Source organism: Chanos chanos, chromosome 10 (assembly GCF_902362185.1).
Source record: "Chanos chanos chromosome 10, fChaCha1.1, whole genome shotgun sequence".
Lineage (NCBI taxonomy): Eukaryota > Metazoa > Chordata > Actinopteri > Gonorynchiformes > Chanidae > Chanos > Chanos chanos.
In genome coordinates this window covers 22708701-22731559 of record NC_044504.1, presented here as the reverse complement: position 1 = coordinate 22731559, position 22859 = coordinate 22708701, and the positions used below count along the sequence as shown (strand labels likewise).

General features: G+C 40.1%; 1 protein-coding gene across 1 annotated transcript; it reads right to left on the bottom strand.

Annotated features, from left to right (window-relative positions):
- Positions 1-353: 353 nt before the first annotated feature.
- On the bottom strand, positions 354-21851 carry htra1a (HtrA serine peptidase 1a). The gene is made up of 9 exons (XM_030786618.1): positions 21389-21851; positions 13708-13810; positions 13233-13437; positions 3424-3618; positions 2999-3031; positions 2603-2717; positions 2189-2246; positions 1910-2005; positions 354-526 (listed from the first exon to the last, which is right to left on the bottom strand). Exons 1-9 carry the CDS (start codon positions 21849-21851, stop codon positions 358-360), a joined length of 1437 nt encoding a protein of 478 aa, XP_030642478.1. The 3' UTR covers positions 354-357.
- Positions 21852-22859: the final 1008 nt, after the last annotated feature.

Genomic DNA, 22859 nt, shown 5'->3' with positions numbered 1-22859 from the left:
CAAAGGTAGAGTCATTACATAATGAAACACTTTTCTTTCTGTTCAGTTCAGTTTTATGCAACATAAAATTAAGGGAACTAACCATGCCCAAGGGCTCATGTTAATCAGTTAACAGGAATACCATCTTATCAAGCACACGCTATTTAAAAAAAAAAAAAAAAATATTTCATAGACATGAACAAGGATCAACATCAATGTGCTCTGTACAAATCTAGCTTCCAGACAGAGCATTATTCACCCTGTCAGTCATTTTGAGAACATATGGCAACTGGATACAGTCCCTCTAAAGAAGTGTGGCCTCAGATACATCCAGTAAGTTCATTGGTGGGCGATGCTGAGTACCAGATCTGGTGAGGTTCAAGGGTCGATCTCCATTGGGATAATGGTGAGTATAGCATCTTCATTGCCACGGCGAACTACCACACGCAACGTGGCATCTTTCTTGATTGCATTGCTTACGTCAGTTGCTGAAGCAATTCTCTGACCATTGATGGAGATGATAACATCATGTTCTTTTAGTCCACCACTAAATTATAGAAAGAGAAACTGGGTTAACCTCTCCTGTTAAACTAGCTACTAACTTTTGAGTCATTTAAAACCAGTGGTTTAATTACTTTTATTTGTGTAGTAACTACTCACATTAATAGGTAAAAATGCTAAAATTACATTTTTAGCTATTAATGTGAGTAGTTACTACACAAGAGCAGTTCTTACAGACATCTTTTGCAATTTTAAGTAAGTAATATTATCAGGGTGGACAGTCCTTCCTTCAAGCTCTGGCATGAATAAAAATTTAGGAGAAAGATTACACCAAGGACTACTCAGCACCACTTGGGGTTTCTCAACCATTTCTCAAAGATGACTAAGGTGTGGCAGTATCAATCACATACTATCAAACACAGTCAAAACAAACAAAAGACCAAGACAAGAAGATGTCCAGTAAAACCGTCTGAGTGTAAGTTTAGGCCTTCATCTCAAATCTTTTCACAAGTACTTCTAAAATGATGTAACAAGCTGCTTTTCTACTTCTGCGGCTCATAGACCTTGAACATGTTCAAAAAATGTCTTGAAATTCACCTTCTCACTCTTTTACATTTATGTTACCTCTTAACCACTAAAGTTACTTGTCTGCATTTTAGCCGTGAGAAAAAAAGACTCAACAAAATATTAAAACCATACATAGTTCTTAGAGTGGTTCTTAGCACTAGTTTTGCAGACTGATACATATTGATTTGAGCCTATTCTTTGTGCTCTTTTCTAAGTCGCTAAGAAACTTGCAGAGCAAAAACATCAGGGAGGAGATGTAGGTTTTGGGAAGGGGTGTCAGTGTGTACATTTATGGACATGAAGTCTAATGGCAAGCACATGCTATGAGAAACCTCAAACCTCAGTCACACTTCCACATTCTCTTCATGCCTTTGAGCTGTCTGTGTTTTTGATAGGCAAATATTACAGCCACCTCAGTCTGGCTCACCAAACACTAATAACCCACAGTTGGCAGGAGGCCTGGGTCACATTACCAATCCTAACCAGTCATGAGTTATAGGACAGCCTGTAAGTATGAGGATGAAAAAAATGCTGATGCAGCATTACTCTGCCCCTACTCTCTCTCTCTCTCTCTCTCTCTATCTCTCACACACACAACACAAACGTGTGAACACACACACAGATTTCTTTTATTAGAGTTAAGAGTGAGGGGATTTTTGGAGGAAACAGGCAACGCTGCTATGTGCGTGGGTGTGTGTGTGTGTGTCAGGGTTTCCGTTAGCCGGTAAGGTTTTTGCCTGGTAAAATTTACTTAAAAAACGATAAATTAAGAACTTGCTGGTTACATTAACTGAGTCTTGCTGGTGGAGAATCACTGTCCATGACTCAATAAAGGATAAGAGTGACAGTTTTCAATGCTTACGCAGCAGCTGGAGTTTTGGAGATGACCTCAATGACATAAGCCCCTGAAGTGACATCAGGGAAGTCCAGCATTCGTCCCTTGAGCTCCTTGGCCAATCTGTAAAATATTTCAGATATGGGCATAACTAGCTGTTGCTAACATCATGGGACTGAGTCACATAGTTCAATAAGGGCTTTAATGGGGTAAAATTCATTCTAGTGCTATCATTCTAAAATCACACAAACTGCAGCCAACAGTGTAATGTGAAGTGTTGATTATGAAAAAGGGGACTGAACTTACGCTGGAGTGAGAGTCATCATTCTTACACCAATATACCTTTTCTTAGCTGCCCCTCTGCCTGCAAACCAAACAATAAAAAATACCTGTCATTTCTGGTAATGAAACAACACTATGGCCAGGCATGGGAATGATAAAAAAAAGTGTCGGGCAGACTGACACCAGTCCAACTTTGCTTAAGGGCCATTTTTTATGTAGGATCACATTGTTAATTATTTGATTATCTTATCAAAACTCATCACTGTTCATCTGTTTACTTGTCATTGCCATCTGTTGGTGGTGAAAATATGTTGAGATAAAATTGTCTGACCAACTTCTTACCAACTTATCACTTTGGAAAAGTCAAATGATATACTTTTGAAACAGCAATTAAATGCCAGAAAGCATCAGTTGTTGAGAGAAAGAAGATCATTGTACCTCTGGATTGTCTGTCATATGACTCTGTGAGAAATTGCCGGATTTTATCAGAGGGAATGGCAAAAGAGATTCCCGCAGTCACTTTCAGAGTGTTTATACCAATCACTTCCCCATCCTGCAGAGAACAGACTGATTAACACACGTGCTCATGAAGAGGAACACCTGAACAAATGAGCACACATGCAAACACACATCAACAAATGCATACACATGCGTGTTTAAACCCCCTCCCCACACACAACTTCTTTCTCTCAAACATGTGTACAAATCTTTCACTTATAATCAGACAACACACATACACTCACTCATCACACACATGCCTGAACATGTACATGCTGTTTCACTGGATTATCTGACATCATCTAGACCTGCTGGGAACAGTGAAGAAATCCTCACCAGATTTACAAGAGGGCCTCCTGAGTTCCCATACTGTAACAGAGAGACATAAATCAACACATCCACAAGTAACTACAGATAACCTGTGGCAAAGGGAAGTCCTTCTGTTTGAAGGCAGAGGTAGATTTACTTAATGCATTAATAATATAAACTATTTGTTAATATATTTAAATTCATGCTTATTTTAATAACCTTAAAATGTCTTAGAATACGGACAGAAAATTAATAGGTGCACCTATAGCCCTAAATAAAATATACTGGTGAATAAATATGCCAAACATAAATGTCCATGCTTTGACAGTATTTCAATACACTAGTGTAGTTACTGTGCAAATGAGGGGTTTTCTGAGCACACTGAATGTAAGTAGTCGCATAAATACACAGTTGGATATAACATTTAATGTGAAGTAGTAATGATCACTTACATTGATAATAGCATCAGTTTGAATATAGTCCATGTCAGAGTTTCGTAAGCCTAGTTCTTTACCCCCCCTCTGGGTGGTGCTCACAATCCCTGTGGTAACCGTGTTCTGGAGGGAAAATGGGCTACCAATGGCAACCACAAACTCCCCAGGTCTTAGATCAGCTGATCTTCCCAGCAATAACACAGGAAGCTTATTCTGCAAATAAGTAAATAAAACAGAGGTCTCTGTATATGATTCAAACATTGTTTTGATTTCATTGCTGAAAAAAGACTCTACCACAACTCACAAATGGACATTAAGGAAAGGAATCCTAAAAACTGAATAGTGCATAGAAGAAATTAAAAAGAATAAATCCACAAAGAGCACAATACGCTATCACTTTAATAAACAATTACATCACCAAACAAAATGTTGTTTCCAGTAATACAAATCAGTTAAGCACAGTGCATGAAGGCCAGCTCAATTTTAAAAATGATGGATTTGTATGCCCCAGTCTATAAAGTTTTGGTGAAATGCAGTAGCAGTCTCGGTACTACTATTATCTGATATAAGTGGGGTTTTTTTCGTTTTTTTTTTCCTCAAATATAATTTTGCCTAAGATGCAAAAGTCCCACTAGGGAAATACCACATATCCCAGGGACAATCACTAGACCCATACTGTAATTTAGCCTGATCTCAGAACAGACAGACAGGCCTATTTCTAGTGTTACAGTATTTCCGCTATCACATGTCCTCTAAAACAGAGCTAGCATTTCAAAAACAGGATACTTCTGAAACCTTATCGCAACAACCTTTATGACGTAATGGAAAAATGGGCCGAAGGTAGAGTCTGGAAGGACACATACTGTCACACACATCCAGACACAACAACCTTATTCCGACTTGTGAATCCTTTCCGGAATCTCCCCCTTTGCACTCGTGTTGCTGAGCGCCTACACGTCTTGACAACAGTGGACCTGTCTTGCATCCATAGCAATTTCTATTTTGTTTACGTGTGGTAAAAATAGAGTTATGGTAGAGACAGCAGGGAAACTGAGACTGAGATATGCAATGCCTGCTACAGGCATTCTCTTATGAGTCTCTCTGAATTACCAGTAGATTTATACAAACCACATTTATGTCAATATGTCAGTTAAAAAGCATTTAACACACATTTAGAGTGCTGTACAACACACACGAGTCGCCTCTGCCCAGTAACTTAACATGCACACTTTCTGACACAGCAGGCATAGTCAGTAATTCAAAGCAACAGAAGTTTCTCTTTTATATATAAATATGAAACCTGATAGAAAGACATGTGAATCACTGCAATAACAGAGTGGACATTCAGACTGAAAGTTGTTAGCATGGCTATGATTTATGGGAAAGTGTAATCTCTATGTTATTAGTCCTGCTGTGTGTTGGTCAGGTGGGCTTCCACCACCTGGTCAGATAGTTTTCTTGACCTCAGTGACTCAGCGAAAGGTAGCCCAAATGTATGGGCTGTCCAGTTCTATTTCTGTTCTCTCTCTAAGAATGACACCTAAGGAGCATTTGGAGGCAAAATTTTTACTAGCTTATCTTGTTTGCTTGCAAACGCTCCAAAAATAGTAATAGACTTTAACACAATCTGAGCCTTTTTTAACAACCTGTTGATCTGGTTTAAACTTGACATGCATAGAGTTTGAATATGCAGATAGACAGAGCAAATGATAGTTGATAAACGAGAGGATAGTGTTCTATGCCCTCTCTCATTCTTAACAGAGACCCAGGTCAGGAATAGCACAAAGCCCCACCCCCACCACTATCACCATCAGCACTACCACCACGAAGACCATTCAATAATAAGTATATAAACAGATGGAAGGGCAGAGAGAGAGAGAGAGAGAGAGAGAGAGATCATTTACAAATCATTAGCAGGCTTAAACTGAGCACTGATAATAAAGAATTAACACACACGCACACATACCTCTGGATAGTGTGTATCAAACAATGATACAGCAATATCCATGCTAATAAGGAACAGTACTGACTGTTAACCCATACTCCTAACAGTTAAAGTTACAGGTACAGTTACTGAAGGTTGAGATCATCAGGCCAAATTCAAAGATTATGAAAGTTTCCTATCACTTAATAGCCAAAAGTATGCAAAGTCAGCCATTTTGTGACTGTGTGGAACATTAGTAAGTCATTCCATGACAGTGTGACATTCTGGTTTCTATTTAACATCCATGTGGAAAACCAAAACCAATTCTGGAATCTTTCTCTTTTTTATTCATTCTCCTTACCACAGATGACTCACTAGTTATTTCTATCCAGGGATTTTCAACTTGGATGTTTTTTCTATGTAACCTGTGCTATTCCCACTAATTGCTCACATTGGATCCATCCGGCTCTCGATAAATAGAACCATTAGGTTCTTGATTACAACAAACACTTTCAGGGCTTGTGTTCAGGGGACTAAACTGAGTGCCTTCTCTTTATCCTACTGTGTTAAAACGTCAGCCAGTATCAGTAAACTGGGGTTAGCATTAAATCATTGGTGAACCACCAGTATTAAAGCTACAGGAAATAGAGTATAAAAGGGAACTTTCCATCATTCTAATACCTGTCACTATAACTGCTTAAACGTGTGAGTCTGTAGATAAGTTCATGTGGTATTCTAGGTTCAAGGTTAACTGAAAAGCAGGCAGTGTGTCTTCCCTTGGGTATCTCATAATTAAAAGACTAAATGACTCTTTTTTTTTTTTAAATGGGCAGGACCATAACCAATGTCTCTCAAAATATTTTTCCCTAGTTTTACTGTTTTAATTGCTTTAAATTAATTTTGTCATGGCACAATGTGACCAAGAGGAAGGTTCTCATGGAAAAAATCATTTTGCTCTTCGCTGTGAGGAGTACTTGCAGAAAAGGTATACTTGTGTCTAAAACTATGATGACCTACATCTGACCTCTACATCATCACAGCCCAGCTTGCCTGTAAAGTCACTCAGCACTGCATCACCCAGATGTCTATGTTTATGGTAGTGCATTCTGGGAATACCTCATTAACACAAGACACATAAAATGTTAACTCTCCGGCCAAAGGCTCTGAAAACAACACAGACACCAGGTGAATGACTAAACGCATTCCTGAGAAGATGTATCTGGATAATCAGACCTTAAAAGAGAGGATGGGTGATAAGAAGTACAGACAGCAAGAAAGAGAGAGAGGGAGAGAGCGAGAAAGCGAGAGAAAGGAAAGTTCTTATAAAGGTTCCTATCTGCCTCTTATCTAAGTAGTCTAACATACAGTTACTATGTGTATGTTTCAAAAGCATTCCATGTAATCGTTTTCACAAACCCATAGTTATCCGAGTCAACTATAACCCAAACAGCGAATACCACAGTTTCTTATGACAGTGTACTGTATTGTACCCACACCTTCATGCCGTCCTGTACCGTCTAACAAAGAAACGAAAACAAACAATTGAACAAAACACTTAATACCAAAATAGCTATGTGTGGGTTTGAACTGACCATTAACAACAAACATTTCTGCTCTCAATTAAACCAAGTACAATTCTCTACCTCTAAAATGCAAAATGAAATAATTAGTTATATCAGGTACACCCTGTCATCTCTCTGTCTCTCTCTCTCTCCCTCTCTCTGTGTGTGTGCATGTGTGTGTGTGTGTGTGTGTGTTAGGATACTGTAGACCTTTGTGAAGATAAGGAACTTCTCCCTTTCTTTAGGACACTATCCTCTTCACATTATTACAAATTTTGCAGGTGCAAACACTCACTCACTCACTCACTCACTCATTATCCAAGCCGCTTATCCCAATTAGGGCTGCGGGGGTGCTGGAGCCTATCCCAGCATTCATTGGGAGAAAGGCGGGGAAGCACCCTGGACAGGTCGCCAGTCCATTGCAAGGCAGACACAGAGAAAAACACATTCACACACTCATTCACACCCAGGGGCAATTTAGTATCTCCAATTCGCCTGACCTCCATGTCTTTGGACTGTGGGAGGAACCTTGAGCTCCCGGAGATAACCCCCACAGACACAGGGAGATCATGCAAACTCCACAAAGAAAAGACCCTTGCCGCCCGGCAATCGAACCTGGGACCTTCTTACTGTGAGGCGACAGCAGTAGCCACTGTGCCACTGTGCGCCCCCAGGTGCAAACATGTGATTACTATTCCTACTGTAGCCGCCAAATCCTGACATAGTAACTATGTAATCTGTTAAATTGAAAGTCCTGTGTACAGAGCCTAATTAAAAACCCAGTACACATTACTCACTTCCATGTCTGGTCCTTTCACAGCTATTGCCACATTAATAGAACTGTTCCCAAATTGGTAGAAATGGAATGAATGTCTTACATCCATTGAGGGATAAATGTAAAACGTAACATCAGTGGATTAATGGTGTGGTTCTCTTTTACAGCTTTTTGTCCATTGACTGTCTCAGTGGAGTGGGTGTGCGGGAATGCATTCTTCATCTGAAGATCTTTATTTAACACTATGTGGGTGCAATTTTAACAGCGTTTTACAATTTTCAGTGTACAATTTGTTTATTAAGCTGGCACTCTTATCCAGAGTGACTTATAAGAGGTGCGTTAATGTTGACTAGAAGATTACTATGTCTGAAAGAAGATTAAAATGTCTCAAATATCTGTTCTATCAAGTAACGAACCTTCCCATGAAAAGTCTCATAGAAGATTTTTATTATAAGTACTGAAGAGGCAGTTTGAGTTAGTCCCGAGTTCAAGAACAATCTGAAAAGATAAGGTTTCAGTAGCTGGTAGAAAGATAGGAGGGAAATCAGAAACACAGACATCCATAAGATTATTCCACCATTTGAGAACTGCCACCCCTGCAGGAGTGAGGTCCAGGAGCATGTAGTGATAGAACAGTTAGGCATCCAGATGGGGTCAAGCGGAGTGATCTTGCTAGGGTGTAAGGCTGTTGCCTTGAGACAGGCTGGTGCTGCTCCAATGATAGAAATCAGAAGACCATGGTATTGAATTGTATACAAACAGACACAGGGAGCCAATGGAGTATGTGGAATACCAGAGTGCCCCTTGAAAATGGTGGGGGATGAAAGACCAGGTGTGATTTATGGACAAGCTGCAAGAGTCTAATGGCACAGGCTGGAAGGCCAGCCAAGTTGGAGATGATTAAGGCTTGTGTCATGAGTTCTGTCATGTTTCTGGTGAGAAAGGGCCAAGTCATATGAATACCGTATGCCACATATCTCCAGAACTGGGTGAGGTGTGTGTGGCAAGAGGCATCTGATTGTCCATTGTCACTCCAAGGCTCTTTGCTGTGTCAGAAAGAGATCATTTTCTGTGTTGACAGTGATACCATGTCAGGTAGGAATAGTAACTTGATCTTATCCAGGTTTAGTTTTAGATGCTGATAGGACATTTTAAGTTTCAAGACTCTTATGGTGCCAACAGAAAAAAAGTGTGACAAATAAGATAATAAACACCAAATTGTTCAAATCAACCTCAGATTTTATCCCCATCCCAAACCATCTAAAACTCTCCATTAAACCATGGTCTCTTGGTAATTGCATTAAATAAAGCAATCTTTTTTCCCCTTTGCCCGCTTCCATGACTAATTGTTAACGACCAGTCGTTTGTGACCATAGAATTTTCTCTAAGGCTTCTCAGTCTGAATTCATCCTGGTTGATTGATTAAAATGTTTGTATATGTTTTCAAATGATTTGCATTGTGGTCCAGGAGTCATTTGCTGTGGTTCAGTACCATTACGGAGTTAAATCATTATGCTGTTGGATGTATTTCAGCTGTGACATAAAGACATCTTTCACATACACACACACACACACACACACACACACACACACACACATAGGGAGGCTCTACTCTCTTAGAAGTGTTAAGTTGTTGCATGCAGTATATGGGTACCTACAAGTACATAAAAGTTGAAAGTGAGTGGAATCACAGATCTTCAGTGTAGAGTAGTCTAAAATGTTCTTCTCAGGAATTTTTTTCTCAGAAAGTGTCACATAAAAATTCAAGTGCATACATGTGTGAGCAAGTACACACAAACCCACTCTGTTAAAAGTGATTCCATATGATTCAACGCAGTTTACATTTTGTCCTGGTATGACTCAGTTCAGTTAGTCAGACATATAAGGGGTTTTGACCACAGTTTTGGCCCGAAGACCACGGAAGATCTGAGGAGAAAAGTGTGTGTGTGTGTGTGTCTGTGTGTGTGTGTGTGTGTGTGTGTGTATGTGTGTGTGTGTGTGTGTGTGTGTGTGTGTATGTGTGTGCATTTGTGTACGTGGCAGCCATCATTAGCACAGCAAATAGGCATCAAGAATTTTCTTTGGCAATGTTACCAGCATTTCCAGGACATCTAGCTCTCCAAAGTGCCATTTTGAGAGTGAGGAGAGAGTAGAGCAGAGATTGAGACCAGACGTGGATATGATTCATTTAAGGCCCACAATAGCATGTTTCCAATATGGGAAATCCACATGTGTCAGTACAAGAAAGCCAGTGTGAGAGCATGAGAAAAGGGTTGTATACAAGTCCAGGAGTTTGACATGTGAGCATAAAACCATTGTTAGATAAGAGGGCTCTTGCTGACTGGAGGTAATAAATCACTAAAAGATGACAGAGTCTCATGTATATAGGTATATGAGAGCTTGAGTGTTAGTGTAGGTCCTATCCCCATGCATGAGCTCTGGTCGTGTCAAGTAAATAATGTTGCCTACATTGTTTCAGGGATGAACTCATTAGCTCCCTGTATTCTTCATACACATATGGATCCATTTTTCTGTTCTTGACCACATTCCCTCTCTCTCTCTCTCTCTCTCTCTCTCTCTCTCTCTCACACACACACAGTCTGCCCTCTGTGTCTGTCTCTCTCTCTCTCCTTCTGTCACAAATGAGGAAAGCACTTTCCCTCTTTTTCCTGTCTCTGAAGTCTCAGCAGCTGCAGACAGAGTAATGTCTTCCCCAGAGACAAACAGAGCACAAGCATTAGCCATAAGGACAAAGAAAGAGATGGGGAAAGAATTTGTGCTGCCCATTCTCTCTGGTTCTGAAAGAACTGGCTCTTACAGTTGGTGAGACTTAGACTCATGGCTGAACCTGCAGTGTTCAATGTGTTTGACAGAACTGACCTACATGAGGCTGCAGATACTACATTATATATAATGTAAGACATTTGTGATAACACATGCAACATAATGTAAGGTCTATGATGTAGTGTAATGTAATGTAGAGTGTAATATATTAACATATAATAAATGTATATTTTCAAATGTGTATGTGTGTGTGTGTGTGTGTGTGTGTGTGTGTGTGTGTGTGTGTGTGTGAGAGAGAGAGAGAGAGAGAGAGAGAGAGAGTATAATGGGCTGTATGAGTTGACACACAGATACACAGCCACAGCCACACACACACACACACACACACACACACAGATGTCCAGTCAATGCCACAAGAACTTAAGCCACATACACACAGAGTGTAAGGTGGTAAAAGTACTCCATAAGGGGAACAAGGGATACCTCTTGCCTAAAGCATTTTGTTTTTCATTTCTTCAACACAATCTCAAATCTTTCACACTTGTCTCACTTATACCTCTCTTTCTCCTTTTCTCTAAATCTTTCCCACTCAGAGTTACACAGAGGTCAGACACATGCTTCAATATATCTCTCTCTTTCTCAGACTACACCAGAAATGGTGACCAGGAAACAGTGAAAAGAACAGCGTCGTTACCATCTGACTGATCATCACACAGTGCTTCATCGGCAGTCCCTTCTAAAACACCGTCAAAATGACGTTCCTCTTTACCAAAACACTGTAAAAATGTCTCCAGAACATAGTGTAACCTTGTCACTCTTTCACAAAACACAGTACAACCATGTCAATTTTGTACCAAAACACGGTTTCAGAGTGTCACCCTCTACAAAAGCACTGTTATACTATCATAGTCTCTTCATCCAGTTTTGCCATCACAGCCTGAAAATTTTGAGACACTTAACATGTCATCAGACAGGCAAGGAATGTCTCATTTCAGCAACCAACTGTGAAATGAAACCATTCATGAACAGGACAACTTAAGCAGGTGGTCAGAAAATCATTTTTAACTGAATAAGGAGCAATGCACATAATTTTAGGAATCCGACCACTAGAATGCCACAATCAAATTATTCTGTAAGGGCAGAAATATATTTAGTCGTGCAGCCACTAGGATGAGTGTATGAGATGTATAGCAGCTGGTATGACAGAATTTCTCTTGGTGCTTGGTTCTCAAATCCATGACTTTGACAGCATGCCAGACACTCTCCATGCTGTTCTGTCTGTGACTCCAATTTGTGCGTTATAAGAATTCTGGAAATCTATGATCTGCAGTTTTCCTAAAAAAGGATGTAAGAAAACTGTGTGTGCAAGTGAGAGAGAAGGAGAAAAAGAGAGAGAGAGACACACATGTATGAGCTTGCTTCTATGTGGCTATAAAAACCTTATAAGGTTGTCTTTGCTATTCCATATTGAAGCTATTAGATATTTTTCTATTTTGGTAAAGCAGCTAATTTTCTTTAAATAGAAAGTCTCCTCAGTAAATGTTATAGTTCTGAGAAAAGAGAGGATATAACCTTAAAATCCTTTTTGTGAACTGTGAACGCCCCCCCCCCCCCCCACCCCCCACCCCAAGTCACTCAGCCTCTTTCTTTTTTTCTGTCAATTTGATCAGTTCATTAATCCCATTACACTCAGACAATGAACAAGCATAAGTTTACAGTACAAAGAATGTTAATGCTGGTTTCAAAAATATTTCAAAACATGATTTTTATGAGGAATGCTACGCCCCCCTCCTGAAGACTGTTTCTCCTGTAAGATTTTGTTGGATTCTGATTTTATAACACTAGAATCTGCTGTTCAGGGTTTTTTGGAGTCTTGATGGATTGTATCAGGAGTTTATGTGCAACTAAAGCACAAAAAGGTTTGCTTATCCTTTTTTTAAGCCTACTGACAAAAAAACATGAAAGCAAAAGATAAACTACAATATATTCATGAAGAAAATATGTTCTTGGCATTGGCTCCAATGTATATGAAATTAAGTGGTCTATAAAGAGCAATACTTTATTTTAACATATTTTGTTTATCTTAGTATAGTTATTCCCTATATGAGCATGTCACAGCTGACTGGGCTGTCATCTGTGACCTGGCCTCTTGATTGCAAATGTCATTTTGGTCTAACTAAAGAAGGAAGGTTTCTTATACTGCCTTTGCACACACACACACAAACACACACACACACATACACACACACACGCACGCACAGAGACTGTGTTTAAAAATCACTCTTCTGCATGAACACTCCCATACAAGACACACATCCTAAACCCTGCCTGCCACACATCCTAAACCCTGTCTTTACCACTTTCTGTCTCATGGGAATTCAGTTTTTGTTCTCTTCTTCACCCATCTGACACTCTTTGTCCATCTCTTTAGCTAAAACCACCTTCATTTTCCTGTGCTGTGGCACCAACATTGAAATGTCAGACTACCTGCTATATGTACCCTCTATGCTGAGACTTCTTCAATACTGAATCCAAATGGAACCATCAACTTTCTGTATACCTGTACAACAAAGCTTGCCAGATTCTGCCTTCCGTTCCCTCACCTTCTCTCCTTTTATAATTTATTTTCATAATGTTCTTTCCTTTGAGCAAAGTCACTTACAAAGTTTCAGTTAATCTGAATAAAATTAAAACATATATATTCCGGTTGTTTGTACTTATTGTGATATCTCAAACATCAAGGCAGAATAGAATTTCTTCTGAGGAGAAAACTATGGCTTACTGGTGGATCAATCTTTATGAGGGCGATGTCTGCTTTCTCGTCCACGTCTTTGATCTTAGCATCGTAGGAGGCACCGCTTTTTAGCTCCACCTTCACACGGTTCTTATTGGCCACAACATGGGCGTTAGTCACGATGAGGCCGTCATCTGACACGACAAACCCAGAACCACTTGCCACTGCCATCTCTCTCTTAGAATACACCATTCTGAGAAACAGAGCCAGAGAACAGAGAGAGAGAGATAGAAGTTAAGAGGTAGGAGTAATTCTATGCCCAAACATGAAGTTATTTTGGGATAAATACATGTATAGATGGACACACTACACAATGAGAGATTGTGTGTGTGTGTGTGTGTGTGAGAGAGAGAGAGAAAGAGACAGAGAGAGAGAGAGAGAGAGTAAGAGTGAGAGAGAGAGAGAGAGAGAGAGAGAGAGAGAGAGAGAGAGAGAGAGTGAGTATGTCGGCTGAAAATCTTACTTGCGGTACAGTTCAATATGAACCACGGCAGGGGCAATCTTTTCAACTACATCAGCGATGAAGTTGTACTTGTATCTCAAGCTGTTTGGATTGTCCTGTTGGGCTAAAGAAGCACAGAAAGTACAAATAAACTGCAGGATACAAGTTAAGAGCAAATCACTAAAAATATTAAATTACATCATCACCATTATGGGAGAAATGTCAAAATATGGAACTATTCTGTAACTCAGAAAAGTGTTGGCATTTCAGTATAAATAAACAAACAAGGCCTAGTTACACACACACACACATACCCACACACACACACACACACGCGCGCACACACAATTTGACACGTGAGGAGCCAGATCTTAAGATTTCCCATGGCGACGTGTCTGGAACCGTCCTCTGTAATTTTCAAGAATAAGAAGAAAAGTAAAAGTCCTTTTTAAGGAAACTGTTTATTATCACTATTCTGAAGAACATAATAAACTTTCCTTCTTTGCAAAGTAAATACCATAAAAAAATTCACTTTTAATTTCCCTTGCTTGTTCTTTCCACTTGCCTGAGGGTTCAGACAAAGCGGGTGGAGTCGGGGAGGGGGGGGGGGGTACTTCCTGTAACACTATCACTGGTAAAGAGCATATGTTTGAACATGGCTCAGCACTGGTGTTGTCTGAGGAGTTGTCTAATTACACAGACTGAGACTTTGATGACTGCATGTATGTGAGGTGTCATCTGAATCATCTTAAATGCTACTTTTCTTTTTTCCTTGTGCCCTTGCTCCCTTATATTATGAATCTGATTGGAGAGGTCAAAACACTTAAATTAAATTAGAATTCTGTACAGAATTGAGATGAAACTTTCTTTACAATAATTAAACTGTTCAGCCCATTTAATGGTTAGTAACAAAAACTGTATACAAAGGGGAATACTTCTAATACGTCTCTATAAGATAGAGACTTCAAGAGAGTTCAAATATGTCTGACTGAGGTTTGTGGAGATTTCCACTGTTATTCAAGCAAATTTAAACTCACTTAAATGACTTACATGAATGAAAAAATAGATTGAAGAAGGTATTATTTTTGATCTGTAATATTAGCATTGAGCCTGTGAATAGTGCTAAAGGGTAGAAAAATGTGTCATGTTTGACTTAGGTCAAAGCTATATCCAGCGTGGCATTCACCTTCGCTTTCTGGCCTGCAGGAAAAAACCAAATTACAGGCTCTGTGCTTCCATTGGCTCTCCCTTGAGGAGCAGGGAACTTCCAAATAAGCATCTCCTTCATTTTATGGTACGACTGTCACTCCTGGCTTCACAACCAGAGTGAAGCTCACTGGAAAAATCAGTTACACAGTTGCCATGAACCACTTTTGTGGTTTCACCTCTTAAAGTGTTAGTCAACAAATACATTTTATTTAGACATAATCAAAGTATGGAGCTGTTTGTGTTTTTATTCATTGTTCAAGCTGAAAGAGGAAGGGAAAAGAAAAAAAAATCCCCGAAACAAGTTTCAACTTTTTGTGTACTATAATTTTGAGATGGTCAAAAACCTTTTGGTATTTGGGAGCATGGGAGCAGCCTAAAACAGCCTGAAGTTTTCATTCGGTACATTTGACTTTATTCAGAAGAATAACACACAGGGAACACACAGGGAATAACATAAAGAACAAATCGATTCAGCTGCATGAAGACAAATGACAGTGTAGAAAGGCAACAGCTGCACATGATGGTATGGTACAAGAACAAGCAGAACATTCCAATTAATATCAGAAGTCATTAAATCAAATTTCTCAAACTCCACTATGATTCAGCTTTGCATGTTCAATTGCTAAGCAAGTCCTCTTCTCAGATCATAAAAGAAAAAAAAATGTTTATATATATTTTTTTTTTAATTCCCTCAGCCTGAAAGACAGAACACTGTCCAACTAGAAGACACAAACACTGAGGGAAAAGGTCTTTAGGTGCTGAGGGGCAGAAGCAGAGTAGGGTAAGAAATGTCATACCTGTTTTATTCAATCATTACTCACTATAGCTGCCCATAGCCTGTTCTGGGCCTCATTTCTGGGCAGCTATGAGTAATTGTGATTCAGTGTGAAGTACAACACTTCAGCCAAGACTGTCATGAATTTAGGTGTTAAGATGCCAAGAATTTTACAGCAAACTTGTGATGTAGCACTGAGCAACGTGTTTCACTTTATGATACTCAATGTAGTCCATCCTCAAAGAAAGTTTGTGTTTGACAGTAGCACTTATAAGAAGAGGATAAATGCCAACACTGGACTGGTAATGGTCCTGAGTCATGTAGTCCATTAACTATGCGGTGAACACAGTGAGCAGAGAACCAACCAGACCATCATCATGTATTCCATCCACTAGTTCTACCGTGGTGAGACAATGTGCTTTTTTTATTCAGACTGGCCTTTTGGTTCTTCATCTTCAGTGGTAACAGCACAAGCACAAGACCAGGCATATTTCAGAAAACCGCACAGAGACGAACAGCTTCTTCAGAAGCATGGACTAAACTGAGTTATCAAGCAAACACCAGCCTTGAAGATCTTTCTATAGATTTTGAGCAGTCTATATTTTTTTAAAATATGCACCCCAAAGTCAAAGACAAGCTCACCCTGGTGTTTCAAATCAAAGCAGACTTCATACACTTGCTTGGACTAAAGGCTTGTTTCTAGAATAATATGTTATAGATTGACCCAAATACATCAAATAGTGTTTTTACTGAGTTAGTGCCAAACAAGTACATATGGTCTGAAGTACAGTCAGAGATATATTTGTTTCAGTGATCTCCATACACTGGGGGGCATGAATATCCAGAGAGAGTGGAATGTTGGGTAGAAGACTGCCTTGAGATCTATTTTTTTTCTCTAAGAACCAGATGGGCTGCAAGGTTTACCTCCTTTTTTCTACTGTTGCCCTTCAACGATCAGAACTCTGTGATTGTAAGATCAGTGAGCTCTTGTTAATTAGGTAGTTTGAGCTGTAGTCACAGGAAAAATGCATCAGTTCACCGGGAGCTCCAGTCATTCCGTGTATTTGTTTTAATTCACCAGCAGCAACACAACTGATTAAACTAATCAAGTACGTATGTGCTAAAGGAAGAGTGGATATTCTCAAACGTGCGCTATTTATTTAAACACTCATTTACGTGTCATTTTAGTATAACGGACTGTAGAACTGGTGTTTGCCATTTATCGGACTGCACTGTGGCTATCAGTTTTCATGCTCACATGACCAAAGCATGCTTTGTTTGGTCAAAGGAGGACTCAGTAATGGCAAAAAGGTCAATCTCTAGCTTTGTATCTCTAAACTGTCTCCATGAGAAGCCTCTTCATACAATGTCAGAGTTACTTATCTGACACCTAAGTTTACTCTTCCTGTGTAAAAGCTATAGTAGCAGCAAAATTTCATGAACCATTAAACCCATCTCAGGCATATGTTCTTTCAGTATCTTGTTACTTCACATTTAATGCCTGGGACTGTCAGACAATCCACTGGAGACTTTCAACAGTAAATTGCTCATGAGTGGACTGTTTATTTGACTTGTGTCAGAGCTGATGGGAGTTAGTAAAGAGTAGGAAAAGAGTCTTTACTGTGGGAAAGTCCTACTGGCCTATATTACATAGGGGGGTTGGGGAGAGAGGAATGCCAGTCGAATGGTTTTTCATGGAGTCTGTGGGATTGTGACAGACAGTAATGAAAAATGTCTTTCAGGCAGTGAAATTGGGACAAAAACACAGTACACATTTTATTTCTTTCTCTATCTCTTTCTGTTTCCCTCTCCCCCACACAGACACAGACACACACACATACACACACACACATACACACACACACACACGCTCATCAGACTAACATGTACAGTTTCAGTCCTCCTTCCCCCGTCCCCATTTCAGACTGTGTATATAGAAGGTTGGGCCTGCCTGTACTTGCCCTGTGATGCTCATTAATCTGATATATGATCTGGGTTAAACTGTGAGTGTGTGCACGTGCAAGTGAAGGTAAATGTATGTTTGTGCAGTAATACATGTGTGATATGTTTATAGACATGTGCATAGATAATACATGCGTCTTTCATATTCTGATAAGCCAGTATATAGTCCTGTACTGTTCAATTTCACTGAAAGAGAGTGAGAGAAAAAGAGAGAGAGAGAAAGAAGGGAGGGCAGGCCTATTTGCCAATGTCGGATGGAGGGATACTGCAGAATAAATAATCAGTTCAGTAGTACACACATACACACACACACACACACACACACACACACGCACACACAGATCCACCTCTTCCTCCTTGCCGTCTGACCCTCATTTTTCCCAGGCACATGTTCCCTCACAACAAACACTCAGAAGAAAAAGTGATCATTACTCTGCTGTGACAAACAGTCCACATAATATTCTCTTGTACTAGAAGTCTCCTATCACACACACAAACACATGAAATGATGTATAGGCCAAAGGCAGATATTACAGGTCTTATCTGTATGCTGTTTGTCAGTCAGTAGACGTGACTAATCAATACCAGATCAGCCATTCAGTTGATGAGGTAATGGAACCAAAACACTATGGTTTTTCCTCAAAGAGAGAGAAGGAAAGAGACAAGGGCAGAGAGATTTGAAAACAGCGTGTCTTATCATAGTGGGATCTGACAGCTAAAGTCCGCAGTCACAGAAACCCCATCTGTTCACAGGATGAGAGAGGTACAGACAAACTTTTCACAGGGTCAAAGAGGGAGGGCAGAGGACAGTAAGAAATCAGTAAAGATGTGACAGGGAAGGATAAAAGATAGACAGATAGGAAAAAGAAACCAAAAGGGCAAGGGGGAAAAGGAAAGAGAAAGTGAGACGAGAAAGTAAAGGAGGAAACAAAGGTCAGTGAAAACAGAGAACAAGAAAAAGAAAGTAAGTGGGAGGGGTATGGGACGGAGGGATAAGGGAAAGAAAATAGAATCAGGAACCAATAAATAAACAGGAAAGAAGGACAGAGAAAAATGAAAAGAAGTAGGTCCACATCCCTGCAAGAAATATGTGTTCTGTCAGTAGTGGTCCGGCAATGTCCATCATCCAGTGAGAAAATACACAACAACATTGTGAGCTAGGGAAGCTCTGACCACGCAAAAACTTTGGCCGGGAGAGCGACTGTAAAAGCACATACGCATAAAAACACACACACACACACAAGCACAACACAACACAACACAAAGGTTCCAGCACAGCAAAAAATACATATAACCCAGAGCTAAACTAATAAAAAACATAAAATAACTTTCAGCTATAGTCCCCCATACAGTCCAACTCTGAGAACAAAGCAAGGCAGAGAACGCTTCAGGGAAGGCCAAAGGAAAGCAAATACACACACACAGATCCACACATACATAGTCACACACACATACCAGTCTGACCACAAATGCTTTTACCAAAGCTATTTAAATTCAGTTCTGGGCAGTGAGAGAGGACAGGCTGCGAATATGGCAACTCAATCTGTGATCAGAGACTGGACAGAACTGCGACAATGGTTTTCAACTGTATTCAGATGTTCTGGTATGGGTTTGTGTCTGTGCCTGTGACCATTCTTTCTTCACTTTGCCATTTCAATTTTGACATGGCCTCCACTACTGAAACTAACTGAATTAAGTTACTAAACAATATTAAACATATAAAAGTAAAATAAAATATGTTGACACACCGACTGAAGTGTTGCTTGATGTTTTTCTACACTCTGTATATGTCACTTTACAGTAAAGCCAGATTTCTGGTCAAATACACATGTCCCTATAATAACAGGAGAATTTGACCTAAATCTAGAGCCAGCTAAAATAACTTGCATAACCGCCAACTCAAGAAACAGATGCAAATGACATCATAAGAGGTGCCTGAATCTGTATTTTCTTTTCATGGGGCCAGGGCCAGGAACACTGGGACCTCTCACAGCTTGGCAGAGGTCCGAAGGTCTTTACTTGGGCCAGCGAGACACGAGTTTGGCCAGATGGGCACATCTGAAGGGAAATGTAGACTCAGCGTTTGAATTGATTGTTGAATCCACACACCTCAGACCTATGGTCATTCAAATATTTTCAAGTCTAATGCTGAAAAAATAATTTATTCATATGCACTTGTCAATATATGTTGACAGCAGTAGGGACTTGGCATGTTGATGATCAGTATTCATCAAATAGACAGTCTGATGAGTGTGGCTGAGTGGCTGAGTGAGTGAGTGCATGAGTGTTGTATTGTGTGTGTATGTGTGTAGTTTAAACTAGTGTGATATCTGGCAATGCCTGAGTCATTGTTTGGTTATGCATACCTTTGGTGTGGTTCTTGCTGACAGTATTGTAGTGAATCATTTTTCAGGCCACAAACTAAACTGAACTCAACCTGTTTCCAGCATTTAGCATGGAGCAGCTGGTCAGCTCTGTGCGCCACTGAATAACACATACCTCAGAATGAAGACAATACTTGTCATTCATTCATTTTCTTCCCTCATTTTTGTCTCATTAACACATACATTTCACACTGAAAACATTACCTGGGTGATCTGGTTAGTGTTCAGTCACACAAGCCTTTAAAGGTACTTTACAGGCAATGTAGGTACTTAGTCTGATGAATCATTTACTGGGATATATGTGAGTTTGTGTAATTACAGACCCCTACGTTTCCGCTGTACAAACAAAAGTGGCATTGTGTCAACACAGTTCAAAATGCTCACAGAGAAATTAAGCAAACTAAATAAAACAAGTGGTGAAGCTGGAAAAAATAACCTCTATAAATAACAGCACCGAGTCTGATTAACAAGAAAAGATGCAGTCATTTATCTCCGGAGATATGGTGAAAAAGCTGCTTCATAAGACCTGCTGAAGAATTTGGTAATCAGACTGGACCATGTTAGATGGCAGAGTCATCAAAATTGAGGTTACTTCTGTTTCTCAATAACTGAGCTCCAGCCTCGCGGTATTTAAAATGCCGCGCTAAGCCTGACTTTATTATAATCAACTACCTTTAGCTGTGCCATTAAATTCCTTGGCTAAAGCCCATTAATCTACAAATAAAGCAGTGAAAACATACTTAAACTTCAAGCGAGACTGTCAATAGTCACATTGTTTTGCAGATGAAGGGCAGTGACGAACGTATTAAGCGGTGGAGACATCGGCTGAACCCACGTCGTCGCACGACCACATCTGGACTGTCCCCTCACCCCCAACCCCTAGCCCTACTCCATCCAACTACTGTCACTTAGATTCAGATTTAGTGACACAGTGAAATATTTTCAGTTCAATAAAAACGTATCACCACAACTGAATCACAGTTAATTCTAGCATTTTTGTGAGCTTAAAGCTGCATTTTCTAAAAATATATCGTGTACAGTGGGAGGAGAAAGTTAACTAAGACCCACGCTAATTTAACCGGTTAAAAAAGTCGTTAAACAAGTCATTGTTGCCTATTACAATCTAAAGAGAAAACAAACAACAACAAAAAAAAAACAAAACAAAAACAAAACAAAAAGACAAAGCATCCTTAAAAAAAAAACATGCGTTTATCTAGAGTGAAAGTATTCATCAAGAGCTCGTGTGGGGCTTCACAATGTTTCTCGAAAACCAGTTTGATGTTTTTTCAGTAATTACATGCATTGGTTATTTACAGAAGAACATTTAACACATATTGTTTGATGTGCCGCAACGAATGTGTAAGTTCCTTACCCTTTCCACATGCGCCTCGCTGAATAAACAGTACCGGCGGCTGCTGCAATTTCTGTGCCCGGCTGCTAACTCTCTTCAGCTCGCAAATGTTACGGTAGGAAACACCGTCACTGCCACATACCGGGTCAGAACTTTTACAGACACAGATTCCATTTTTCCCTCTACGCCTTACTGTGGCGGAATACCCAACCCCACCAGATACAGAACACTCCAAACCCTCGCCACACACCGGGTCTCCCAACTTTCCGACACCTCCGCAAGCTTCACCTTCGCCAGACGCGCAGACAGGACAGCAGTTGCACTGGTCCAGGACCTGACCAGTTAAACAGTCCTTCGACATCGACGGACACATAGACTTGTCGCAACGATCGGGACAGCCGCCGATAACATAGCGCTTGATGAGACGCTGGTCGGCATGTAAGGATGTCACCAAGGCACACAGACAGACAAAAACCCAAATCATTATTCAAAAGCAAGCTTAAATCCTTTATGACAAAAAGACAAAAAGTATTATGGGAAGAGGAAGAACTATGCTTGAGTCTTCTACAGTTCGCTTTTTGTGCAAATACTGGACGCACTGAAGTGAGGTCAGGTTTTGTGCTGTAATGAGCGAGTCTCCTCCGCTGCCACTCTGCACACAATGCGCGTATTTGCGTTTTTGCTGGCGCAGCGTTTATAAAAGGGTTTCCTATTCCGCACGCTCCGGCACGCTTCTCACACTATGTAAACAAGCCAGGCGATTGGTGGCTGTATGACAGTCAGATGAGGTCGGGCACTAGATGATTGTTCGTTTGCCCGCCAGTATTCCAAACATTTATTGAAAACAGAACATAAAGTTGGACGTAGAAAGAAGGCTGGAAATGTTTGTCTGTGAGGTAGCACTCTTGATAGGCATTTTCGGTAGGTTACATCCACACAGAAAACGCTGAATAAAACGAGAGACATTACTTGTAAATTTGTCGTTGACCTTGGTTCCCTACAGCTCGCTGTGTTCTCAATATAATAGTTTTGGGACTCACATTAATAAGTATTGATAGGCATGTCCCCCATCCCGCTTAAACAGTAAAACCAAAGCAGGGGGTCAGAGTGAACTCTGTAACGGCAGTAAAACCGAAGGAATGTTGATGTACATAGTGACTGAGAAAGCTGTGTCAGGGCCAAATAATTCTACAACAATTCCAGTGTCAGATTTCCTTCATTTTACAAGTTCCCCATATATATGCTTGTCTGTTTTGGCGTACTATGTAGGTTTACAGATACAGCTATACGTGCGAGTGCACACGATAACAGTCTATCTCTCCGTGCATATCATACACATGACCGTTTATTTGTGTGTGTGTGTGTGTGTGTTTTGTTTGGGGTGCGGGGGGTGGACCAGCGAGTGCTGGTGTTAACGGTATAATAATTCAAAAACGTGTCTGCGAAAATAGTGATATTTGTTTGTAGCATCTGACACTTCTGTGCTAAGTAA

Coding starts and splice junctions, on each gene's coding strand:
- htra1a (XM_030786618.1), bottom strand. CDS start 21,851: ATGATTTGGGTTTTTGTCTGTCTGTGTGCCTTGGTGACATCCTTACAT. Junction 13,811..21,388: donor GCGAGGCGCATGTGGAAAGG/GTAAGGAACTTA, acceptor GTGCTTCTTTAG/CCCAACAGGACAATCCAAAC. Junction 527..1,909: donor TCCAAAACTCCAGCTGCTGC/GTAAGCATTGAA, acceptor TCTATAATTTAG/TGGTGGACTAAAAGAACATG.